Source organism: Myxine glutinosa, chromosome 12 (genome assembly GCF_964187855.1).
Source record: "Myxine glutinosa chromosome 12, kmMyxGlut1.1, whole genome shotgun sequence".
Classification (NCBI taxonomy): Eukaryota; Metazoa; Chordata; class Myxini; order Myxiniformes; family Myxinidae; genus Myxine; species Myxine glutinosa.
This window is the reverse complement of record NC_136272.1, coordinates 75,699,557-75,723,356: the sequence shown is the minus strand read 5'-3', so window position 1 is coordinate 75,723,356 and position 23,800 is coordinate 75,699,557. Positions and strand designations below refer to the sequence as shown.

General features: G+C 43.9%; 3 protein-coding genes across 4 annotated transcripts in view; 2 read left to right on the top strand and 1 right to left on the bottom strand.

Moving 5' to 3' along the window:
• The window catches only part of VPS25 (vacuolar protein sorting 25 homolog), a 53,745-nt gene extending 47,897 nt beyond the window's left edge, over positions 1-5,848 (bottom strand). The window contains exon 1 of the mRNA XM_078766033.1: positions 5,757-5,848. The gene's annotated coding sequence lies outside the window, so the exon portion shown is untranslated. The remainder of the gene's footprint in view (positions 1-5,756) is intronic.
• Positions 1-13,322, top strand: part of DAP (death associated protein) — a 50,076-nt gene extending 36,754 nt beyond the window's left edge. The window contains exons 1-3 of one of the 2 annotated variants that reach the window (XM_068103227.2): positions 2,603-3,588; positions 8,681-8,723; positions 11,856-13,322. In XM_068103227.2, the coding sequence (XP_067959328.2) occupies positions 3,317-3,588; positions 8,681-8,723; positions 11,856-11,972 (432 nt within the window). In that variant the 5' untranslated portion in view covers positions 2,603-3,316 and the 3' untranslated portion in view covers positions 11,973-13,322. Of the gene's footprint in view, positions 1-2,602; positions 3,589-8,680; positions 8,724-11,855 lie in introns of those variants that run through there. The other variant, XM_068103228.2, reaches the window with a different exon arrangement.
• A 1,633-nt stretch (positions 13,323-14,955) lies between these two features.
• Positions 14,956-17,666, top strand: LOC137415098 (THAP domain-containing protein 2-like). Its single transcript, XM_078766032.1, has 3 exons — positions 14,956-15,349; positions 15,932-16,127; positions 16,986-17,666. Exons 1-3 carry the CDS (start codon positions 15,282-15,284, stop codon positions 17,445-17,447), a joined length of 726 nt encoding a protein of 241 aa, XP_078622158.1. The 5' UTR covers positions 14,956-15,281; the 3' UTR covers positions 17,448-17,666.
• Positions 17,667-23,800: the final 6,134 nt, after the last annotated feature.

Genomic DNA, 23,800 nt, shown 5'->3' with positions numbered 1-23,800 from the left:
ACCACGGCCTACCACCCCCAGGCTAACGGCCTGTGTGAGAGATTTCACCGCTCATTGAAGGCCGCGCTCCGGGCCACCCTCCGCGACGGCGGCTGGGTCGACAGGCTCCCCTGGGTCCTGCTGGGCCTCCGGACGGCGCCCAAGGAGGACCTGCGCGCATCCGCGGCGGAGTTGGTCTTCGGGCAACCGCTGCGGGTGCCGGGCGAGTTCCTCCCCGACTCCACAGCACCATGGTCCGCGGCACAGCAGCGCTCCGCTCTGCAAGAGACCGCCCAGAGGTTCGCCCCGGTGCCAACGGCATGCCACGGGCACCCACCGACGCACGTCGCCCCGGAGCTTCACACGGCGGAGTACGTCTTCGTCCGCCACGATGCCCATCGGACACCACTGCGGCCCCCGTACGACGGGCCTTTCCGCGTGCTGGAGACCGGGGCGAAGCACTTCACCCTGGACATCGGCGGTACTCCTGACCGCGTTTCGGTAGACCGCCTCAAGCCGGCCCACCTCGATGTGGACCATCCACCGCCAGTGGCCCGACCCCCACGTCGGGGCCGCCCTCCTGCGGGCGGACCCCCGGCACCGCCCAGCCCCGCCGCCACGCCGCCCCCCGGTCCTGCACCCATCCCAGGGGCAGCCAGGGGCATCCCACCTGGCATCCCTGCACCCCGGACGCCGCCGATCGCCAGGGGGCGCTTCGGCCGGGTCATTCGTCTGCCCCGCAAACTGGCCCTCCAGGTGCGCGGGAATTCTGGGGGGGCGCGTGTGGCGGACACAAAAGCCCACTGGCGTGGTGACATCATTCCACGCACCAAGTGGGCGGTGGCCACGCCCGAGGGGTAGGCGTGGCCTCATGATATACACCGGGCGACCAGCCCGGAGCATTTCAGAGTTACAGTGTAGTCTTACAATAAAGACGTTTATATGTTACCGCTTGTCCGCTTCCTCCTTGCTCACAAGCAGCGCGCGTAACGCCGCGCTTTACTATGACCTTTAAGTTGTTCCACCGAAACTTATGGAAGTTGTGCTATGTTATTAAACTGTTCAGTTTGACTTGAAATAAGTATTTTGTTTTGATTTGTTTCTCTCTAATTCTGTGGTGGAGAAATTCTGAAAAGCTGTGAGTATCATAAACCTAATAATGGAGAATCAACTAGTATGTACAGTAGTAGTAAGTACAGTGCTATGCTAGACGCGGAGGGGTTCTCAAATTGTGCAGACCGAACAGAGGAGGGGCGGGGGGGGTTTGGGGGAGGGAGGGGGGTCAATTCGTTGTTGGTTTACATAATAGTTGAAGCATTAACGGTGTCTGTTGTCTTGCGTTACAACTCATGAGACAGAAAATATTGTGAAAGTCAGTTCTAAAAAAATGGAGAATCATCATATAACTTAAGCTTAAGCTTTGAGTACCAGCTTGCTGGGATGAATGATCACGGTGTTTACCCCGATTTAGAATAGGTACACCGTGTCCCTGCGCATCGTAAGAGGCGACCAAGGGTTGGCGTCAGGAAGGGCATCCGGCCATAAAAACATTGCCGCAAACAGGGAACCATGATTGTCATGGGGCCCGCAAGGCTAACCCCTGCTCTACCGGGGAAAATGGCCTTAAAACGATCATTCATTCATCCATTCATCATATAACTTAAAATAATAATAAAACTTTATTTCATAAGGGTATACACAATCATATTGACAGAATTTGCTCTTCTCTGATAATAAACATCAACCTCAATAATGAACATGCGTTAATTACATTGCACACATGTAAATGACAGGATTTATTATTGGACACGACAATTTTTATTTTTTATTAGAAATGTTTTGCTTTACAAATTCTAAAGGAAGAAAAAAATCGTTTCCCATTAGGTTTGGGCACGGAACCGGAATGTTGTTTCCCATCGGTTCCCATAAACTTAAATCACGGAACCGAAAAACGGTTACCGATGAGATCTGAAATCCCCAGGCCTGTGTAAGGGTGGTGGTCGCTTGTTTTTATTTGTTTGTTTTTTTGGTGTGTGAGTGAGTGGATGAAGGGCTGTCGATTCTGGGAGTGGAGGTGGCTTTGTTGTTGTAGTCCGTGTTCACTGGCTCGGGGTGGGGGTATGTACGCATCCGGGTGTAGCTGCTGCATTTGGAGGCGTACGTGCCCCTGCTGGCCCACCTTAGCTGACCGTATCGAGGTTGAAGGGCCGAAACGGGTTGATGCTGAGGACCCGGTCAGTGAGACACACTTGTGACCAGGTGTGTTTTGAAATTATATGTGTATATATATATATCAATTTTAATACATAGGCTAAAGCTTGTAATACAGTACACACACACACACACACACACACACACACACACACACACACACACACACACACACACACCTGGACATACTGACGAGACAAACACTTAACACAGCCACTGAGCTTGGGGGAAGTGCCATCACTGCTGTCACATCCTGGGATACTCTGGGTACATGCAACGTCACAACAATGGCACGGCTTTTCTCACCATACTCAGCGGGGCATTTCATCAGAAGGAATTTTCTCCTACCTATGGATTCCAACCAATAGGGATTGTCCGTGCTCTATCCTTTTCAAGAAAGGAAGCAATACATACCATCTTTAAAGTCTTTGGTATGACTAAAACTGGTCCAAACTGAATGGGTGTTTTTTCGGAGACACCATCTCCTTACTGGATGGCCATTGGCTTCTTATGGGAGCTCATCCGCCCTTTGCCAGGTATTGTTTTTGGTCCCGGCAGGGTGTCACAGTCACCCTCCCCATTAGCAAAGCCAGTGAGGGGTGTCTGTCTAGTCGCCGACAACCTGACCATGTGGCAGGTAGCACTGGGCTACATGTTGCCAGTGGCAGTTTCAAAAGACTGACCTGTCCTGAATACATGACCTGATATATACTGTCAATATGCAGTATATATCAGGGTGCCGGCTTTATTAAAGAGAATGCCGGTAACAAAATAAAACGCGGCAAAACTGAATTCCTAATTGGGGCGCCCACGCACAGACTTAATTACAACACAAGGGAAAAAAATAACTGGAAAATGAATGTTATTTTTAGGGCACTTGGCTCCGAGCTGTTCTTGAATCTCGTCAGGAATCGTCAACCCCCCTGCCCCCTCCTCTCTCCCCTACCTTGGTGGGAACCGCACGCTTTGCCACGTGGCTCGTGGGCGGGAAAACCAGGCCTCCGTGCACAGTTCGCTTTTCCAGCCGCGCTTATCCTCGCTATCTTGTTCCCCAACACAAACACCACAGCTAGAAGATGCGAGGAAGTCCAGAGCCTTGACCGTTTGTTGTCAAAAGCCAGGACTCATGAATGAAAGAAGAAGAGCGATGTCGGGACATGACCGTTCACCACCAGATCCAGAACCCGAGAGCCAAAATGTCCACCATTCTAATTGTTTTGTACGCGAGGCTGACGTCATTTCACGACGTCTCCATGTCCGCTCCTATCAGCGAGTCCCACGTTACCAGCCCTTGTGCCAATCAAATCCTGGACCAATCACTGCTCTTCGAGGCATGGCCTCACGGACCTTCTGTGCCTGTGTGCTCACCAGGTCGATGTTATCCACAGTTGATTGGAGGTATGTGAGACACTACATAGTGCTCAATGTCCTGTTTCCGGTTGGTTTTTATTTAGTGTGGTTAATGGGCGATTTCTTACCGTGTGTGTGCTGCTGGTGTCATAAGGAGCAGAGCAAAAATAACCGAGGCCATTAAATGGCCGAGGCCGAGGCCATAACTCCAATACATTCAGAACTCCACTGCCCGTCTACTCACCCATTCCCGGACCCGTGACCACATCACCCCCGTCCTTTACAAGCTTCACTGGCTCCCCATCCCCCAGAGAATCTAGTACAAAATCCTCCTCTTGACATACAAAGCCCTCCATAACCTGGCCCCATCCTACCTGGCTGACCTCCTCTCCAGACACACTCCCACCCGCAACCTCCGCTCTGCTGGTACCAACCTCCTGACCCCCTCCATCCGGACCAAATTCAGATCCTGGGGGGACAGGGCCTTCTCCATCGCTGCTCCCACCCTCTGGAACTCACTACCTCACACCATCAGAGACTCCTCCTCACTCACCACATTCAAAACATCACTAAAGACCCACCTGTTCAACACTGCATTCAACATTCAACCCACAGCATTTAACCCCTGACTATCTCTTCTCCTTCTCCCTCCTTTTGCTTTAAATATTTCCCTATTGATTCTTGTCTTTTTGCAATTGTTGTTTTCATGTATTGTTATGCATTATGTTTTCCACTCTGTCAAAGCGCCTTTGGGCTTCTTGAAAAGCGCTATACAAAATAAATGAATTATTATTATTATTATTACTAGGGCATGCCCGTACTATATCTATATCTAAAATTATATCCCCCCCCCTCTATTTACATGAAATGGTTTGGTCCAAAGCGAACGGCTTGCGAGTACGGTGACAACCCCCCCCCCCCCCCCCTCTATTTACATGAAATGGTTTGGTCCAAAGCGAACGGCTTGCGGAGTTTGGTAAAGAAATCGCCATAGCGTGCACAAACGCGCAGGAAAGCGAAAGAATCGCAAATTAGTTTTAATTAGTTTTAAAACATAGTTTAACGCCAACATAGTTTGCCAACGTGAAATAAATGAATACGCTCTCAAATGTGCCGTCCGAGGCAGAGTCTGTTCGGCACGTTCGGCACACGTGATAGCTCGCTGCTCTCTGATTGGTTGAATCGTTTTTTGGACATAGCTCGGTAACTACTTGTCCGATTAATATGAAACCTTGAAAAGGCACATCCTCGGGTCCCCAGCAATATACCTGGCAAGTTTAAAGTATATCGGACCCGTGGTTGTCGAGAAACAGCGGTCACAGACATACATACATACAAACATACACACAGAGATTACTGGAATTATAGATAGATTACATACAGGGGATTAATTTACCCATAATCCCTTGCTAATTAACAAACCCCACCCCTCTCATGGGGATGAAGATACAAGCTCTTCCACGACATATGGTCTACACAAATTTCCTACTTATTACATGGGGTTTCTTCTTCTTCACGACAGTCAGAGCACACAACCTCTTCAATTCTACCTGGACTAAGGTAATCGCTGCCTAACCCCTACAAACGTAACAATACATATATCAATGCTGAGCTCACTGGTTCTTCAGTCAAATTCCTCAGCATCATCCGTTTTAGCCCGACAACCTCAATACGATCCACTGACAAACACGCAATGCATCCACATGCAGCAACTACACATGGATACATATGTATCCACCACCCCCAATCAAGAAGAACACAAACCACAACAAACAAACAAAAACTTTCACTCTCAGGCTCAACTGCACCAAAATTATATGTGAGAGCAACCACCCAACCCAATAACCTCACAACATACCCTGCTCAAAAGAGAAAAAGAAACGTAAAACAAGCACGCCACACATACATCCCCATAAATCTTCCACGCTCAGTTACCACTCCTGTTGCAGCAGAAGAAACCGCCAAACAACCAACTTCACAACCTACAGTGTTCGACCTGCCTCCCTAAACTTCCTCCAAATCCAGTGAGCCTCTCACACAGCTTCCTTCTTCCCCTTCCACACTCCAGTTCGAGCTAGAAACTCGAAACTCTATTTAGCTCTTACATGAGCCTCGATCTTGTGTACCAAAAAAACAAACAAACAAACAAAAAACAAAAAAACAAACAAACAAAAAAACGCTTAAAATGAATCGCAATGATATCCTCTACGCCTTACCTTAAATGGATGACAATATACTTGCCAACCCTTCTCCCTACACACTACCGCCGGCTCACTGGACGTTCCCTCTTCCTTGTTCTCCTCTGAAAGCACTGATGATTCCCCCAAATAGACCTGCCTTGTCGCAACTGACCAGGTGACAATACATAGAAGAAGAAGAATCGCTCATTTCACGTCTTCAGCACTTTTTCCTTGGCTCGGAAGCACAATCCTGGATGTGTCGCCACTCCGACACAGGATACTCGAATGGCTCATTCTTCCCAGCAAGCTGGTACTCATTTTGCCGACCTCGGAAGCATGACAGGCTGAGTTGACCCGCCTGGTGTTAATTCAACGGCACGGCAGGGGCTTGATCTCAAGACCCTCGGATCTTAAGCCAGCCCCCTTAACCGTTAAGCCAACACCGGAACTGGTGTATAAAGGTGATGTTCATGATGTCCATATCATGTTCTTTAAGCTCTCTAGTTGAGTTTCTTTTAATGTATGCCCAGCTATAAACTGTCATCCTGGGTGTTTCACATTCAGGGCTATACATCAATCAGTGTGCCGTCCATTGGCAGTATGTTAATCTAGATGACCCGTCTTCCAGTATCAGGTCAGGTATGGGAGCATGTGCCAGAGCAGCGCGTCACCGCATCCACTTTCCGACGGTAGTCCAGGGGCCTCCATCTGGCCATCTCCCAGGCTGATGCCTAGCCCATCCCTTTCTCCTTGAGATGCCGATCAACCTGCTGCAACCACGAGGCACGCGGTCGGCCCATTGGCATCCTCCACTCATGAGGCTCTTTTGCTGAGAGTATCTGGTGAGCTGGATCAGCGTCCGGAAAACGAGCCACATGTCCATAGAGCCGCAACTGATGCTCACGGACCATACAGGAAAGGACCATTATCTGAATCTCTTTCAGCAACCGCTCGTTGGACACAAAGCCCAACCAGCGATAGCCAAGGATTCTCTGAAGAGACTTTGTTCCAAAGAAGTTAGGTCTCATTCTCTGGCCCTTGGTAAGGGTCCAAGTCTCACATCCATAGTGCAAGACTGGAAGCACCAAGGACTTAAAGATTGACTTTCGTCCTCCTGCATAGATACCGACAGTGCCACACCCCATGATCCAGTGAATCCATGACTCCCCAGGCCCGACCCAGACGTCTATTAACCTCTGGCTCCCAACATGCGGAGACATGAATAACACTGCCAAGGTCAGTGAATCTCTTCGTGACCTTAACATCTTCGCCACAAACAGGCACAGACAAGATGTCATTGAAAGCCTGGATCTTGGTTTTGACCCAGGAAATCCGTAATCCCAGCGGCTCTGCCTCCTCATTCAGTGCCTGGAGGGCCCCCGCCCCGTAAGAATATCCAGCGTCTCCGCAAAGATGACTGCATCATCTGCGAAATCAAGGTCAGAGATCTTGACACTCCCAAGCGATGCACCGCAGCCTGACCTCTCCGACATCCTCCCCAGAATCCAGTCCATACAAGCGCTGAAGAATGTGGGAAGCTAGTACACACCCCTGCTGAACTCCAGTAACAACTGGAAATAAGTCAGAGATGGAGCCACCACACCTCACAGCACTCTCAGTACCAGGGTATAGTTCAGAGATCAGATTGATCAGCATTGGTGGCACCTCACAAGACCAAGGATCCTCCAGAGGGCATCCCGATTCACCGAATCAAATGCTTTGCAGAGATCAACATAGGCTGATAGCAGCCCCTAGCTAAACTCTCGCTTGCGTTCGGTGAGGACCCGAAGCACAAGGATACAGTCAATCGTTGACCTCTTCGGTGTAAAGCCCAACTGCTCTGGTCGCTGGTGCTCGAGTAGATTGCGGCAAACCCTCTCAAGAATGATCCAAGCAAAGACCTTGCCCGGCACAGAGAGTAGCGTCACCCCTCGTTAGTTGTTGCAGTCCTGGTGATCACCCTTCCCTTTCCAGAGGGGGACAAACAAGGCCCCTCTTCCAGTCAGTTGGGATGATGCCTGTGCTCCAAACAGAGCACAAAACTGCATGCAACGACTAAAGTACAGCATTTCCACCAGCCTTGAGAAGCTCAGCATGAATGCCACAAATCCCAGGAGGTTTGCCCCCTTTCAGCCGGTTCACAGCCGCCTGTGTTTCCACAAGTAAAGGTGGTTCACAGTTAATTGGGGGAGGGGGGGGGCAGCATTTGGGATAGCAACACCCCTGACATCCAACTCAACAGCCGGTGGGTCAGCCTGGTACAGCCGCTCAAAGTAACCGGCCCAGCGGGCCTTGAAGTGTGTTGGTGGATAAATCTCATGGTGTCTTTCACAAAGAGTATGGCGGAATTATCACTGGCATCCAAAACGTTCTAACTTCCTGCCACCTACAGTCAAAGTCAAACCAGACATATTTGGTTTTGCGACATATTTGGACCAAAACGTTCCCCAGCCAACCCTACAAGAATGTGGGAACAATTGGAAATTGTAAAGAATAGGATGGCTTGTTTATGGTGAGTCAATCTCGTGTTTTGCAGCGAATGTTCATTCTACTCGGATCTGACGAGGGAAACCAAGACCAAGTTTTATGATGCATGACTTTTGTTTATAAGATGTGAAGATCAATAGAATCATTGTTCTGGCTCTTCACTATTACATAATTGTCATTATGACGTTATGACAACTTGTGAGTTAACAAAGCACCTGTTCCTTGCAGCCTCGAGTTATAATATAGCTTGAAAAGTGATGATAAAGAGCTGCATTAAGACAAAGTAGCAATGCTCATAAATTAGGGAGGTTGAGTAAATTGGATGCATATAAAAGGTTGTCCTTCAAATATGATGTCATTTTGTGCAAGCAAAAGTGGAAGGGGTTCAGTAGAAAAGAAAAATGGAAATTACCTTCGGAATATAACTCTAATATAGTCTCTTTGGCCTTTTGTCTCCCTCATCGTGCCTGCAGTCCACCAAAGTTTCCTATGGTGGTGTCTGGGGTCGTGACAAAGGTAAAGAAGCAATGCGAGATGTTTGTTTGTTTGTGTGTGTTTTCCATTGATGAAATAGAAATGAGAGTTATACTGTTTATCTGTCTTTAAAACAGCTGTTCACCACCATCTCTTATCTTCCCCCATCCAAAACCTTGATCTTTTCTACCCCCACTAATTTCACCCCAATTCCACTTTTTAGAAATACCAACTTCTGTCCTGGACGTCCTTGGTGTCCTTGTGTTTTATACTTCTCCCACCCCCCCCCTCCCCCCCCCTTCCCACGCCTCCTCCCCCCAAGCCCTCTCCCTCCCACACATCTCCCTGCTCTCAAATGTTGTGTGCTCCCAAGTGTTTGTGTGCTTCCCCTTCTCTCCCCATCTTGTCTTCCGCTCCCTCTTTTTATATGTTTTGTTTGTCTGGTTGATTTGTTTGTGAAGTAAATGTCAGCTCTTTCGCGAGCCTCGATTCAGTATACAAAATCCATGTTCACTCATGGAAGAGTATCGTAGAACTGTGATTGCTATCAACTGTGATGAGCTTGTTTACCAACCACATAGTTCGCTGAACATTTGCATTCTGATTAGAAATTCCAATGGCAAACTAGAACGACACTCGGTAGAGCGCAAACCTCCGCCAGCCTGAACAGTTTACGTTTTGTATCCCACTGATAGGCCGGATCTAAATCCGGAACTGAACCAAAATCTAATTGTCTTATTTTCACCTAAACAAATCGTCCACCAAGTTTTGTCTTAAACCATCCACAACTTTTTGAAATATCATGCTATATTTCGTTTTTGTCCCCATCGCTCGATGATGAAGAATCGCTCTCGATGGTGCTCACATACAAACAAACAGACTTGAGTGAAAACACAACCTCCATCCACTTTCGGTTAAAGTATGTGTGAGGTTCATTATAATTGGAGAAAGGATGATAATTTAACATCAATCTTTCAATTTTTTTTTTTTTTTTTTTTGTATACTGAATCGAGGCTCGTGGAAGAGCTGACATTTACTTCACAAACAAATCAACCAGACAAACAAAATATATAAAAAGAGGGAGCGGAAGACAAGAGAAGGGGAAGCACACAAACACTTGAGAGCACACAACATTTAAGAGCAGGGAGATGTGTGGGAGGGAGAGGGCTTGGGGGGAGGAGGCGTGGGAAGGGGGGGGGGGGTGGGTGGGAGAAGTATAAAACACAAGGACACCAAGGATAACATACAGCAAGGGGAATTGCCCTCGGGCCTAGGGGAATTGATCATTTCAGTTAGATATCTCTTATTATTTGTTCAGATTCACTGTTGTGTCACATTCCCAATTAGCAACGCCAGAGACCGATTGTTTAGTCATCTCTCTGATTCCTCGGTAATTTCACTTTCATATGTCTATTCTTTCCCTAATTATTATCTTATGTTTTTATTAAGCCTCCCCTTATAGGATAGGGGGAGGCTTATAGCTGTTGTAGGGTTTGTTTCTACAATTAGCGCCCCCAATTTTAATGATACCCCAGAGTTTCTTATAACCCTTGAAGTACTAAACCACCATTCAGGTTTTTCTCCCTTTTTTCTGCCAATGTCCGAGGACTTTCAAAATTAACTTTTGCAATAATCCTTTGACTTTGACCTAATTTTAAGATCATTACCCTATTATAAAGACATATTAACATATTCACCATAACTCGACTAAGATTTGGCTGATCGGAACAAAATTGCCCTCCAGATAACCTCGATCAAGGCGCATTCATGCTTAATTTACATCGCATCCCTCACCGAGTTAAAGGTCAAGGTCAAATGGTGGACTGAAAAAAATAACGCGGTCAAGGTCAAATAGCAGTCTGAAAATTATAATGTGTTTTTTATCCTCTCCATTTTGCCAATGTGGAATCAAAAACCGCTTGGCCTTCTAATATATCCTTGCATCACAATAGTGCACATACACTGAAGTTGTACACCTGATATTTGGTTGGTGTACTTGACCTAGTTTTTCGGATTGTGACCTAATTAACAAAAAACACCTTTATGATCATAACTTGAAAAATTTTGCTCTGGCTTTCATGATGTTTAGTTTTCTGGATAGATTGTAGATAGGGGCACATTTTCTTAATTCATACTCTATCCCAAAATATTGAAGATCAAGGTCCTATAATATGGCGATCCAAAAAAAATATGGACATCATTGGGTCGCGGGCAATCACCAAAGGTAAGCTTTGTGATTGCAGATATCTACAGTAGTTATTCTTGTACTGTTTATTTTTTTCATTGATGTCTATTTCCTTTTGTTTCTCGAGTCAATCCTCTTGCGTATTTAAACTTAAGCATTTATTTTTCATGAGTACCCACAGCCAAATTGTGGGCAAATTATGGTTGTTTGAACGCTGTGTTATTACCTCCGCCACCAAAGGTGGATGGATGTTATGTTTTCACCCCTGTCTGCTTGTCTGTCCATTTGTTTGTTTGTGAACAAAATATCTCAAGTTGTGGACGGATTTGGACGAAACTTGGTGAATAGGTTGGGTGTGCGACAAGGAAGAATTGATTCGATTTTGGTGAAGATCTGAATATGGATTCGGATATGAGAATTATTTAATTTTTGAGTGATATGGCCAACCAGGCCGAGGTTTGCTCTCTACTGAGTGCCGTTCTAGTTACCTTCGCAAAAGCGGAAGGTTATGTTTTGATCGCTGTGTATTTATTTGTATGTCTGTGTGTGTGTGTGTATGTTATTCGCATAACTCAAAAAGTATTCAACCGAATTGCATGAAATTTGGTGGGATGATTGGTTATTATACGGGACACATTTGATTAGATTTTGGGAGCAATCGGGTCAAAGGTCAAGGTCAAGGTCACGAAAAGGTCAAAATCGTATTTTTACCATAGCTGCGGCGAAGGTATGCGCTCTACCGAGTGCCCGTTCTAGTTAATTTTGTTTCGGTCTCGACTCGACTCAAGTCCTCCAATGGCCGTTCCTGTTACAATTAATACATTCCCCTCTCCTTCACCCCTCCTTCCCCTACTTATAATTTTTCACAATTTCTTCCCACTTTGATGCTTAATAAGATGGCCATTAATTGCAGCTGTAATAACATTGAATGTTTATTGTTGATAGAGTTTGACATTCCCTTGTGTTGCCTACCTCCCCACCCACTTCAGGGAGATAAAGATTTCACTCCTCAAGCTGCACAAGTGGCACATCAAAAGCCCCTCCCCAAGACAGAGAAACATAACATTACCCAACAAAAGATGCCAATAAATCAGCCACGCAAGTGATCTCCTCGCCTCCCGCCTCCTGCCTCCAACCTTCAACGCTGCCATAGTTTTCATCTCACCTGACCTTCACACATACCTGCACCCTTTACTCCCCACACTCGAAGCAGTTACAAGTTTTTATTTCCTCTCCTTGGAGAACAAACATTTCAACATACTTTCTTTGTGCTGCAATATGGTCCTGGCGAGTACCTGGTTGGATCTGCAGGCAGCATCAGGGCACCTCTAAAAGTGATGTATTTCAAAGTCCACATCCTGATCACAGCTAGCCTGGATTTACCAAAAACGGATTCAAAATGGCCACCCTTTATAATATTCGCCTATTGGATGTTTGTCCTATAAATGATGAGAGTATTCCAGCATTTCAGCTTTTGGGTGAGCATGGCTATCATTGAACGCAATTTGCTTTCTGGAGGTAGAACAGGCTCTTAAGCCTGGCTTGGCTTATTAGGCCTCTCGGCATTGGGCTGCTGCCACACCGATGGGAGCTTCAGCCTCTTCGATAAGCTTTATGGCATTTGGAAATTGTAGTATTCAGTGATTCATTTTTATTTTTTATTTTTTTTGAGGCATAACTTTACTGATCATATAAAAAAAATATTGTTGTCTGAGCCTCTGATGTTTGGCAAGGCAACATGTGAACTTAATTTTCATGTTTTCAGTGACATCTTTCTTTTTAATCGTTTATTTTTAATTAATAATGTGCAAGTCATTCCATCTTTCAGAGAGAACATCAGAAACAAGGCACAAAGCAGGAAGTGAATAAGCATTACAGGAGTTCATCAGATAGTGCAACGCAAAATGCTGGTCATAACACCAGTATGGGCCAGGTGTGTCCACCTGCTATTTTTGTCCCATCGCTATCCTTATTGTGGGTGCAAATAAATCGTGTGCGAGACATGCGGTGCCATAAAATGATATCATTGCATCACAGATATACATTTTTAATGTTTCGGATTGTGCCAGCATTAAATGTTCTATTAGATTTGTCTTGTATCAAAACCGAGATCATTCTGCATCTTGGAACTGTTAGTTTACACCATCAGATGTTGTAATTGATCTCACTCATGGCGTGTAATATACCCATGTAAGTAACCAATAGAAAAACGATGATGTCTGAAAGCACACAAATTAATGTGCAAATATTGATTGCCAAAGCATAATCATTTATTTTGATCGAATCATCTAATTGATGGATGAATGTGGATGCTGTACCCGGCCTATGTGCTGGTGGCTGTCCAATCGATCACAAAGCCATCAGTGATGACGATCCTGAGATTTGATGGAAGTGGAATGGGAGATTAAACCCTTGATGGTGTTTGGAATTTCAATACAAAAGCAGTGTTATTTTGACTCAGTGTTGTTGTATTTCAACTGTCACACCAAGAAAAGAAAGTCAATCAATTTAATTATTTATAGAACACTTTTCATTTTGACCAAAATCCACCCCGCTTTATGAAGGAGGTGTAAAGTTGATTTAGTATCGTGTAAACGATCTAGTAGTCTTGTTCCGTTTGTGGAGCGAGGGTCGTTTTCCATTCTCTCGACACAGAGCTGATTAAGTTGTGAAAACTAAAGAGTGGTTGCAGTTTCCGGTCATTCCACCACAATCGCAAAACTGCAGCCAGAACAGCACCTAGTTGGCCCAATTACAGCAACATTGCTAACAGAATGTTACAACTATCAGGGACGCCTCTTCGCGGTGGTTGTACCAGTCAAGGCAAGCCGTGGGCAAAATCTTCCCCATTCTTCCTTGCTGCCCCCGATTCGTCAGGGCAGTGAGGCTTCGGTCAGAGTGCAGACCGGTCCCCATGGACCGGCCCTTTCCCTCTTGTCTAACTCTAACTCTGCCGTGGCCCTGCTTTGATGAAGGCGGGCGATCTGGGTCACTCCTGTAAGATCGATCGGCTATCTCTGTGCCACGGCTTGTTCAAGAGAACGGTACGGGGATATACGATAACAGAATGTTACAAGAACTCTGCTCTTGCTAACCTGAATGAAAATGAATGAATGATCGTTTTTAAGGCCATTTTCCCCACCAGAGCGGGGGTTAGCCTTGCGGGTCCCATGACAATCACGGTTCCCTGTTTGAGGCAATGTTTTTATGGCCGGATGCCCTTCCTGACGCCAACCCTTGGTCGCCTCTTACGATGCGCAGGGATACGGTGTACCTATTCTAAACCGGGATCATTCATCCCAGCAAGCTGGTACTCAATTTGCCGACCTCGGAAGGATGACAGGCTGAGTCAACCCCCCTGGCGTTAATTCAGCGATCGACCGGGATTCGAACCCAGGATCCTAGGATCCCAAGCCGGCACGCTAACCGCTAAGCCAACACCAGGCATCCTGAGTGTTGCTAACCTGAGAAAAACGAAAAAGCACGAGGACATCAAATCAAAACATCTGCAAGAGGGTGTAACATGGCAGAGAAACAAAAGTTTTAATGTATTACAACCACATTGAAACATGTGTTTGTAAAAGCCAAGGCCATATTGACATATTAAACAACTCTGCACTCTGGAACAATTTAGAATAGGGTGAAGGATACCCCATACAGTCACGTGAAAAAGTAAGTACACCCCATGTAAAGTTTTGACTTTTTCAACATATTTCAACATACAGCTATTTGATCTTCATTTCAACAATATTGATAGATAAAGGTGATATAATATAACAAATATCATGAAACATTTACATTTTGTAGTCCATTGTATAATTTAAACTAGAACGCCACTCAGTAGAGCGCATACTCCCGCCGTGGGTCAAGTTGGAATAGTACGATTTCACAAAAGTTTGAGGGAGTAGTTCAGTGACAACACAAGACAAGACAACACAAGACAGACACTGCACAGATATATATTTAGAATATATAGAAGATAATGTTTTAAAAAAACAAGGCAATTTTACTTACATTTTCGGATTCAGCGTTCAATTATATATAAGTGAGTGTATTTTGAGGCATGTGTGACTTCAAATAAAATTGTAAGCCAGGAAAACGTTCGTTTCATTCCTTAGGGATACAACATGAAAAACTGGCCCAAACGTCAAAACAAAACTCGCTCATTTTAAGTCGTGCAAACTAATGCGACCACTCATTCTTCTGGGGAGAATCCATGGAGGTATATAATAAACCTGGAGAGCCAATGACGGCTGTCGGCTGAAGCTAGCGGAAGTTGCTTGGCGGCCATATTGGGAAGCCGATTGTGTCTGCGTCCGTGTTTGATCTCACAATCAGCTGATCTCACAATTTCTGATTCATTTTGGATGCTTACCGACTGTAAGGAGTCTTATTTGTGAACGCGCTGTTTCAAAATGCCACAGTGTGTTGCATTTGACAGCACAAATACCTCAGGGAAGGCCTCCACATGCACATTTCACAAGTAAGTGACAAACCGCGATCGCGGGTGTTCTGCTTTTTCAGTTTTTGGCGTGGTCACGGTGGTGGGGCTAGGCAATTAAGTTTCAATGTAGTTTCAATGAAGTTTGAACACTGTGTTTGAATTTGATGATGTTAGACCACGCGCAAGGTGTGCAATACGACACAGATCTCAAATATAACTGTATTGTGTATTCACTAGGGCTATGTGAGTATGTCAGACTGATGTCTGATTGACTCATTCATTGATTCAGATTGAAGTATCGAGATTGACTCGTCAGCTCGTGATCATTGTCAAGTGATTTAATTTGTGATGAGCTTAACTTAATTGTCCAGTCTACTACTGTCAGGGTTTCCATGCCCTCCTGTGTCACTCATGAGCAGAAAGAGCAAATGGGGGTTACTTGTGGAAGGTACGAAAGTCCGACACATGGCAAACATTAGCAGATGAAGTTGTATTTAACTATACATATGAAACTCAAAATATTATTTTGATATGGAGTCGTTTTGACTCGGATGTTGTGACTGCCCTCTGAGGTTTTGACCCGCAACCACATTTTGTGAGCACAATGTATTTTGTTTCAAGGTTTCCAAAGGATAAGGACTTGTGCTCTCGATGGACATCTGCCCTGAGAAGGGAGTCCTTCTACCCCACCCCAGGCACCACAGTTCTGTGCAGTGATCACTTCAATGAGAGTGACTTCGACAGGACTGGTCAAACCGTCCGACTGAAGCCGAAGTCCGTCCCCAGCTGTTTCAACTTCCCAGCACATTTAAAGAAGGTAAACTATGCTATGTTGGTATTCCACCTATGTTAGGTTGGTATTCCCCATACAGTGGTGCCCACTTAAAGTCATACCGCTTATTTGAATATCCCGTCTATAGTCCTAGAATAGTGAAATCCAAAACCAGTTCCTATATAAACTATAGTGAATCTTCCCATGTAATGTCATAGAATAATGTCATATCCCACTTAATTTCATAGTCAAATTGCTCACAATTGATTCCAAGCATAGTTATTTCCCAATTATTATCATACCTTCCTGTGGCCTCGCTCATTAACTCTGCCATCTGGCTAGGCGGCAGTCATGCATGGCTGATTATCACACCTACAAGTCACAAGACACTGAATTCATTCTCTGCATACATTGATCCCACAGAAAACATCGTTTCCATTCTCAGGGCCGCCGCCATTTTGAATCCTGCCCATTGGAATATCCCGGATATTGCCATAATTTCATCCTGCACAGGGGGTATGATAATAAGCGGGCTCCACTGTATTATGTTGGTATTCCACCTATGTTATGATAGTAACCCATCACATGCCATGTCTGCTGCTTCATATGCAGCTCCTAAGACATAGTTTTATGGAGAACAACTCAGTTGCTTTTTAAAAAAATTAGAGCTGAGCCGAATCCCATTTTGTACACTTTCTTGGCATTTCCCCCCCGAAGCTTTGTTGTAATAATATTTAACAAAATGTTTAGTCTTTGAAACAATGTTACAATACGTCCAACGCAGTCACATCTATTTCTAATTAGAACCCCAATCTAATGAACGAAGCTTCTAAGCATTCGGCTCAGCCCTAAAAACAACTTAATGAGTATTAATGGTTCACCTTTTCTTTTCTTTCCAAATAGGTTACAGTTTTGAGGAAAGCGCCAGTGGCCAGGTCTGTCATCCAAGAAGATACACCAGAACCTCAAGCCACTACTCAAGATCCTGAACCTGAGGCGGGACCCTCATTTCAGACCACAGATCACTCCTACTCCGTCACAAGTCCACTGGTATTGAAGCACAAGCTCGATGAAGCAGTCCACAAGCTGGACAACTTTCGAAAAAAATTAAAAGTGAGTCAGCAACACAACAGAAGGTTAGCCAGAAAAGTGGAGTCCCTGAATACCATCGTGGAAGACCTGAGGGAGAATGGGATGGTCACCGACAATTGTATTGAAATGCTCAACACAACATTCTCTGGTGTGTCAAAAGCTATTGTGATCAGAATGCTGAAGAACAAAGGCAGCGGCACTTCATTTATTCACCTTCATGAGTTCACCAACACTTCATGTAAATATTTAAACTGTAAAAGATGTGTTGCATGAGATGTCTATATCTCCGCTCCATTATTCATGTAACAATTACCATGTCCTGCTGAACGTTCCATTGCAACATGTAAGTCTTGTATGTTATGAATAGCAAAAACTTCCGAAACCCAAGAATTGTGTGGGTTAACTACATGACAACGTTTCATGTCATTTATGTGACTGACTCACTGTTGATGTGTTGCTGACCCATGTCAGTGTAGAATAAACTCTGGTTATCATTATATCTGCGTGGTTTCTAACATCTCGGTAATAGAAACATACACATCTTAGTTACAATATAATGACTGAATTAAGTAACATCATATAACATGACAACACATCAGATCTTTATATTGAGGAATATTATTGAACAAGCCAAAGAATGGCAAACGACGATGTACCTCAATTTTATAGATTTCTAGAAAGCTTTCGACTCCTTGCCCAGAGAAAGTCTGGGTCATAATGAAGAAATACAGCATACCTGGAAAATTAGTGAACCTTGTAAAAGCCCTTTACCAAGACTTTCAATGTGCGGTCGTCGACCAAGGTGAAACAACAGAATGGTTCAAGGTGAAGACAGGAGTTAAACAGGGGTGTAACATGTCAGGATTCTTATTCCTACTAGTGGGTGATTGGGTCATGAGAAGAACGATAAAGAACACCGAGCGGTAATTTTGGGCACTTTTTTTTCAAACAAGCTCTAAACCATTGGATTCCCCAGGAAAAATGCGTCTAGGATCAACTTCAAACTTAATGAACACCATTTCCTTAAAGAACGGGATTCTGAGCCCGAATATCAGTTCAAATATTAGTATTCTATATTAATTAAATAGTCGGCGGTCCTAAAATTCGCTCCAGCTGCATCATCAGTGCGCCACGCCTTTGCTTTGACAGGCTTTGTTTACAAAACGATCGGCTTCCCAATATGGCCGCCAGACTATTTCCGGTGGCTTCACGGCGGCTAATGCTGCGAGGTGGCCAATTGGCTCTCCAGGTTTATTATATACCTCCGTGATTATACGTATCAAACGATACATTTTATGAAATGGGGAAACCTAATACACACTTTGGTGGTTTTAAAATGACATATGTCTTTATTAGAAAAAAAAAATGAACATTGAAGACGACGCAGCTAAAAAATTACACCGCTCTAACGCATAACCACGAGTTTAAACCTCATTTACAACAAATATGAAAACTATTTTCATATCACAATGTTAATTAAAAACACCTCCCAGCCACGTGATTTAAAAATACCTCACCACCACGTCATTTTACACCTCACCACCACATAATTCAAAATACCTCACCACCACGTGATTCAAAACCACCACCATGTTATTAAAAACACTTCACAACCACGGAAACAAAAGTTTCAGGGAGTAGTTCAGTGACAACAGACACTGCACAGATATGTAGATATATAGATAAATAAACCTGAAAATCGCAGAGCCAGAATTATTATTTGGTCTGGGAAGCCCATGCGAGGTTTCTTCTTCTTCAGCCTCTCACCACCCTGGGTGAATATGCGATCTTTTAAAAAAAAAGTTCGAATTTTGCCAAATCTGTTTTATTCGTTTAATATACTTCAGCCACTGACAAATCTGGAATTATAATTTTATTTGAGGTTCAAATTAACCCGGGACATTGTGTCAAACGATGCCTGCAAGTCTGTGCATGTGATAAATTATAATTAATCGTCCACAGTCGAAGACTCTTCTTCTTCACGCAATAACAACTTCCAGCTTCCAGACCGTACATCCAATCATCTTCAAATTTTGCACACTTGTTACTCTTCATGACTTCTACTATTTGCACCCTCTGGGACAATGAAGAATTCATAGTGGATTATATGATGGTGAGTTGCCCAGGCCCTGATGCAGCAAAGCTGCCCCAAACCAGAATATTTCCACCACCATGCTTTCTAGTTGGTATCAGGTTCTTGTGGTCAAATGCTGTCTTTGATTTTCACGACCAAAGCCTCTTTGTGCAGCCTCTTTCTAATGGTAGACTCGTGCACTTTGACATCAACAGTGGCAAGAGCTACCTGTAGGTCCCGTGATGACATTCTGGGGTTCCTGAAAACTCTTTCAGCATCTTGCGGTCTGCTCTTGGGCTGAACTTGCTGGGGCGGCCTGGCCTGAACAAGTTGGCAGTTGTTTGGAATCTTCTCCACTTGTAGATGATCTTCCGGACAGTCAAATGATTGATTTCAAATTGTTTGGAGATCTTTTTGAATCCCTTCCCAGACTCGTAGGCATCTATAACCTTCTTTCTGAAGGCCTCAGAGAGCTCTTTTGATCTAGGCATGGTGACGCTGCACACTTCAACAACAAAGAGCAAACCAAACTAAATGTCTGAGGTTTAAATAAGACAGGTTTCTCCAAGATCTTCTCTAACGATGTTCTAATCATTTACACCTGAGCTGGTGCACCCGATTCTAATTTTAGGTATTTGAAGTCGTGATAAATGTAGGGGTGTACTTACTTTTTCCACATGAGAAAATTGCATTTATGTTTATTTAAATTATACAATGGACTACAAAATGTAAATGTTTCATGATATTTGTTATATTATATCACCTTTATCTCTCAATATTGTTGAAGTGAAGATCAAATAGCTGTATGTTGAAATATGTTGAAAAAGTCAAAACTTTACATGGGGTGTACTTACTTTTTCACGTGTCTGTGAAATGACTTTGCCTTGCCTTGATATACCCCATAATGACACTCGATACCCCATAATGACAAAGACAAAACAGGTTTTTAGAAAGTTTTGCAAATTTATTAAAAATAAAAATTGAAATATCACATTGACATAAGTATTCATACCCTTTGCTATGACACTTGAAATTTAGCTCAGGTGCCTCCCATTTCTGTTGATCATCTTTAAGATGTTTCTACACCTTGATTGGAGTCCACCTGTGGTAAATTCAATTGATTGGACATGATTTGGAAAGGCACACACCTGTCTTTATAAGGTCTCACAGTTGACAATGCACATCAGAGCAAAAACCAAGCCATGAGGTCGAAGGAACTGCCTGCAGAGCTCAGAGACAGGATTGTGTCGAGGTACAGATTTGGGGAAGCCTACGAAAAAATTTCTGCTGCATTGAAGGTTCCCAAGAGCACAGTGGCCACCATAATTCTTAAATGGAAGAAGTTTGGAACAACCAGGACTCTTCCTAGAGCTGGCCGCCCGGCCAAACTGAGCAATCGGGGGAGAAGGGCCTTGGTAAGAGAAGTGACGTCATCATTTTTTTTTCTCCGCCAGTTTATGCCGACATGGCGCTCAAGAAATTTCATCATGATGGGATGAGGTTTTGTACTTGTCGAATTATGACGTCATAATGGAGGCACCTATGACATCATCATTAACATATTTTATTCCCCATGGAGAGTTCTTTACAATGAGCCGTCTCAATTTTTTTCTATTCAGCGCTTTTGGAGATATAGAGGTACAAAGTTTTTCGATTTTTCCAAGATGGCGGCCGCACCACGTGACCTATGACGTCATAATTATCATAAAAAAATTATACAGGCGGAGTTGCACCTATGGTGAAAATTTCCTGTCAATCCGATCAACGGTTGCAGAGAAAATCATATTTATTCTGTGCGGACAAACCAACAAACAAACAAACGGATTCAAATGCAATACCCTCTCCTCAGGCGAGGGCATTAACACTTAAATAAAGTTTAATGAAAATATCACTTGCATCAAATGAACAATACATATGATGGTACCATCATTCCTCAATGCTCTCAAAGCAATGAACTCAACACGCCAACTGTGAGTAGGATTTAACATTCCCCAAAGTCCATGCACGAATCTCCACGCGGGGTGAAAGTCGAGGTCGTGCAGAATGGCAAAACAACAGGCAGGTATTGGCACGGCTGTGGATGAGGAGTTACGAGGTGAGATGTCGATACGGGATTTGAGCCGATAGGTAAACCAACGGCAAACACGATGAGATTGATATGGAAATTTCAACGGCAAAACAAGATGCACCAAGCAGACAGCCTCTTCTTCTTTGAGAACAAAATGGCGTATCGGCCCGTAATGGAGGCGCTTGATTTCTCCAACGATGACTCACACTTGGTGATAAAACCTGAGAAACAGGTTTAATTGCACTCGCTATATATGACGATGTCGCAAACAATCCCTTTCACGGGAAGCCTCAACTCATTCGCAACCAATATAAAAAAACAAGTCCACTCGTAGCCTCGACGTGACTCACGGCTGTATCTCTATCATGGCCGTTCTCCTCCTCCTCTTCTGCCCATATCGATCTCTCTTCTTCCGGTCTCTGTGCCGCGTTTTCCTTTTTCCTTCACAAACATTTATTTTTATCTTTTACTAAAGTCATTTATTTTTACCTAAAAACTTCCGCTTCCGGTCTTGCAGGCAAGGTTATGTTTTTTTTCGAAGCTGTCCACACTCTCCACGCTATCGAAGTTAAATAATTGTTCCCATTTGTATTTTTGTCAAAATTGTATTTATTTTATGGTGTGTGTACCTACAGTGTGTCCCGAGGAAGATTTTCGGTGTAAATCGTGCATACCTGTATAAAATCGGTTAGTTTGTGCCGTGTTTTTTGCAGCCTAGTACTTTGTTTCCTACCTTGAGGCTTTGTTTTTCTCTCAGCGGTCGATTGTGGTCCATTTACTTTCGTTTTCTTGGTTTTTTCCCAGTCTTTTCACCCCATACTTCCTTGTTTAAAATCTTAACTCAAAAAAACCAAACATTTCCTTCTTTGTTCTTATTCATTCATTCGTTTTTCGACCATGTGTTTCACCCCCATTTCTCCAGATAGTTTTCACTGTTTAATTTTAAAATGTTTAAACTTTCCCCTGAAGTGCTGTATTCTGTCGTATATGAAACACTTTTTTTCTTCTTCTTCTTTAATAGGTTGCTTTCGACTTGCTCACCAAATCTATTCATATCAAAAAAAAAATCCTTCTCTTACAGTTCCTCCTTCCGACATTCCCTAAACTCACCTGCACTCCACCCCTCCTCCAGCATTTTCAAACGTATCTCTGACTCGAAGGTCACAAGAAACTCATTTTGCAATAAATGTTCGTTTCACATTATTCGTACAACACTTTCTAAAATCCAAACTCACCTCTCCCCTCCTAATCTTCCCCATCACCCATCCCTTTCAAATATCCCCCCTTGCCACTTCCCTCCTGGACTCACCCCTCCCCTCCTAGACTCCTCCTCACCCCTCCCCTCCTAAACTCCCCCCTCACCCCTCCCCTCCAAATCTCCACCATCTCCCATCCCTTTCAAATTATTATCGATTAATTAAGTACTTATTAATTTCCTTTCTCATCTGGGCAATATCTCAGGCACCTTTTGAGTTCGGAAGCTGATATTTGGACATGCCAATGACCAAGTGATTTGGCTGCAAAGGTTTTTTGATTTATTGACGCACGCTGAAGATCGATTAATTATTCGATTCATGACTCCATGAATTTTGTTTTTTAAATTACATATTCGGGTGAAACGGTGGTGGTTTAGGTATTCTATTAGCCAATTGATTAATTATTTAATTATTTTATGATTATTATTTATTTATTTTCATTATATTAATCATTTATTTATTTTCTTTCTCATCTGGGCAATATCTCACATACCTTTTGAGCTGGAAAACTGATATTTGGACATGACAGTGATCAAGTGATGTGGCCCTAGAGGATATTTTTGATTTATTGATTAATCAATTAATCGATGAATTAATTATTTATTGATGAATCAATAAAAAAAATTCGATTAATGGCTTTTTAAATTAATTTTCAAAAAGTCACAGCTTCGGATGAAACACTGGTGGTTGAGGTATGCTATTGGCCAATTGATTAAGAAAATATTTTATGATCGTTATTTATTGATTTTAATTATGCAATTAATCAATCAATTATATTGAACACCTCCCTCCCAATACAGCCTGGTGTTGGCTTAGCAGTTAGGGCGCAGGCTTGGGACCCTAGGATCCTGGGTTCGAATCCCGGTCGATCGCTAAATTAACACCAGGGGGGTTGACTCAGCCTGTCATCCTTCCGAGGTCCTTAAACAGTGATGTGATGTGATGATTCAATTCAATTCATTCATTCAATCCTTAAACAGTGATGACTCCATCTACAACTCGCTGTCTGATAATATGGACCAACTTCTATCTACCCATCCCAACTCTCTCTTCCTCATATGTGGTGATTTCAACTGTCACCATGCCAGTTGGCTGGGGGTGGGTACCTCTCTCACCAGCCATGGCTCTTCAGCAAAGGACTTCTGTGACTCACTGGGACTGACACAATCTGTCAATTTCCCAACCCGGATCTCAGTCAACGGAGAATCTTCTCTTCTGGACTTGGTTA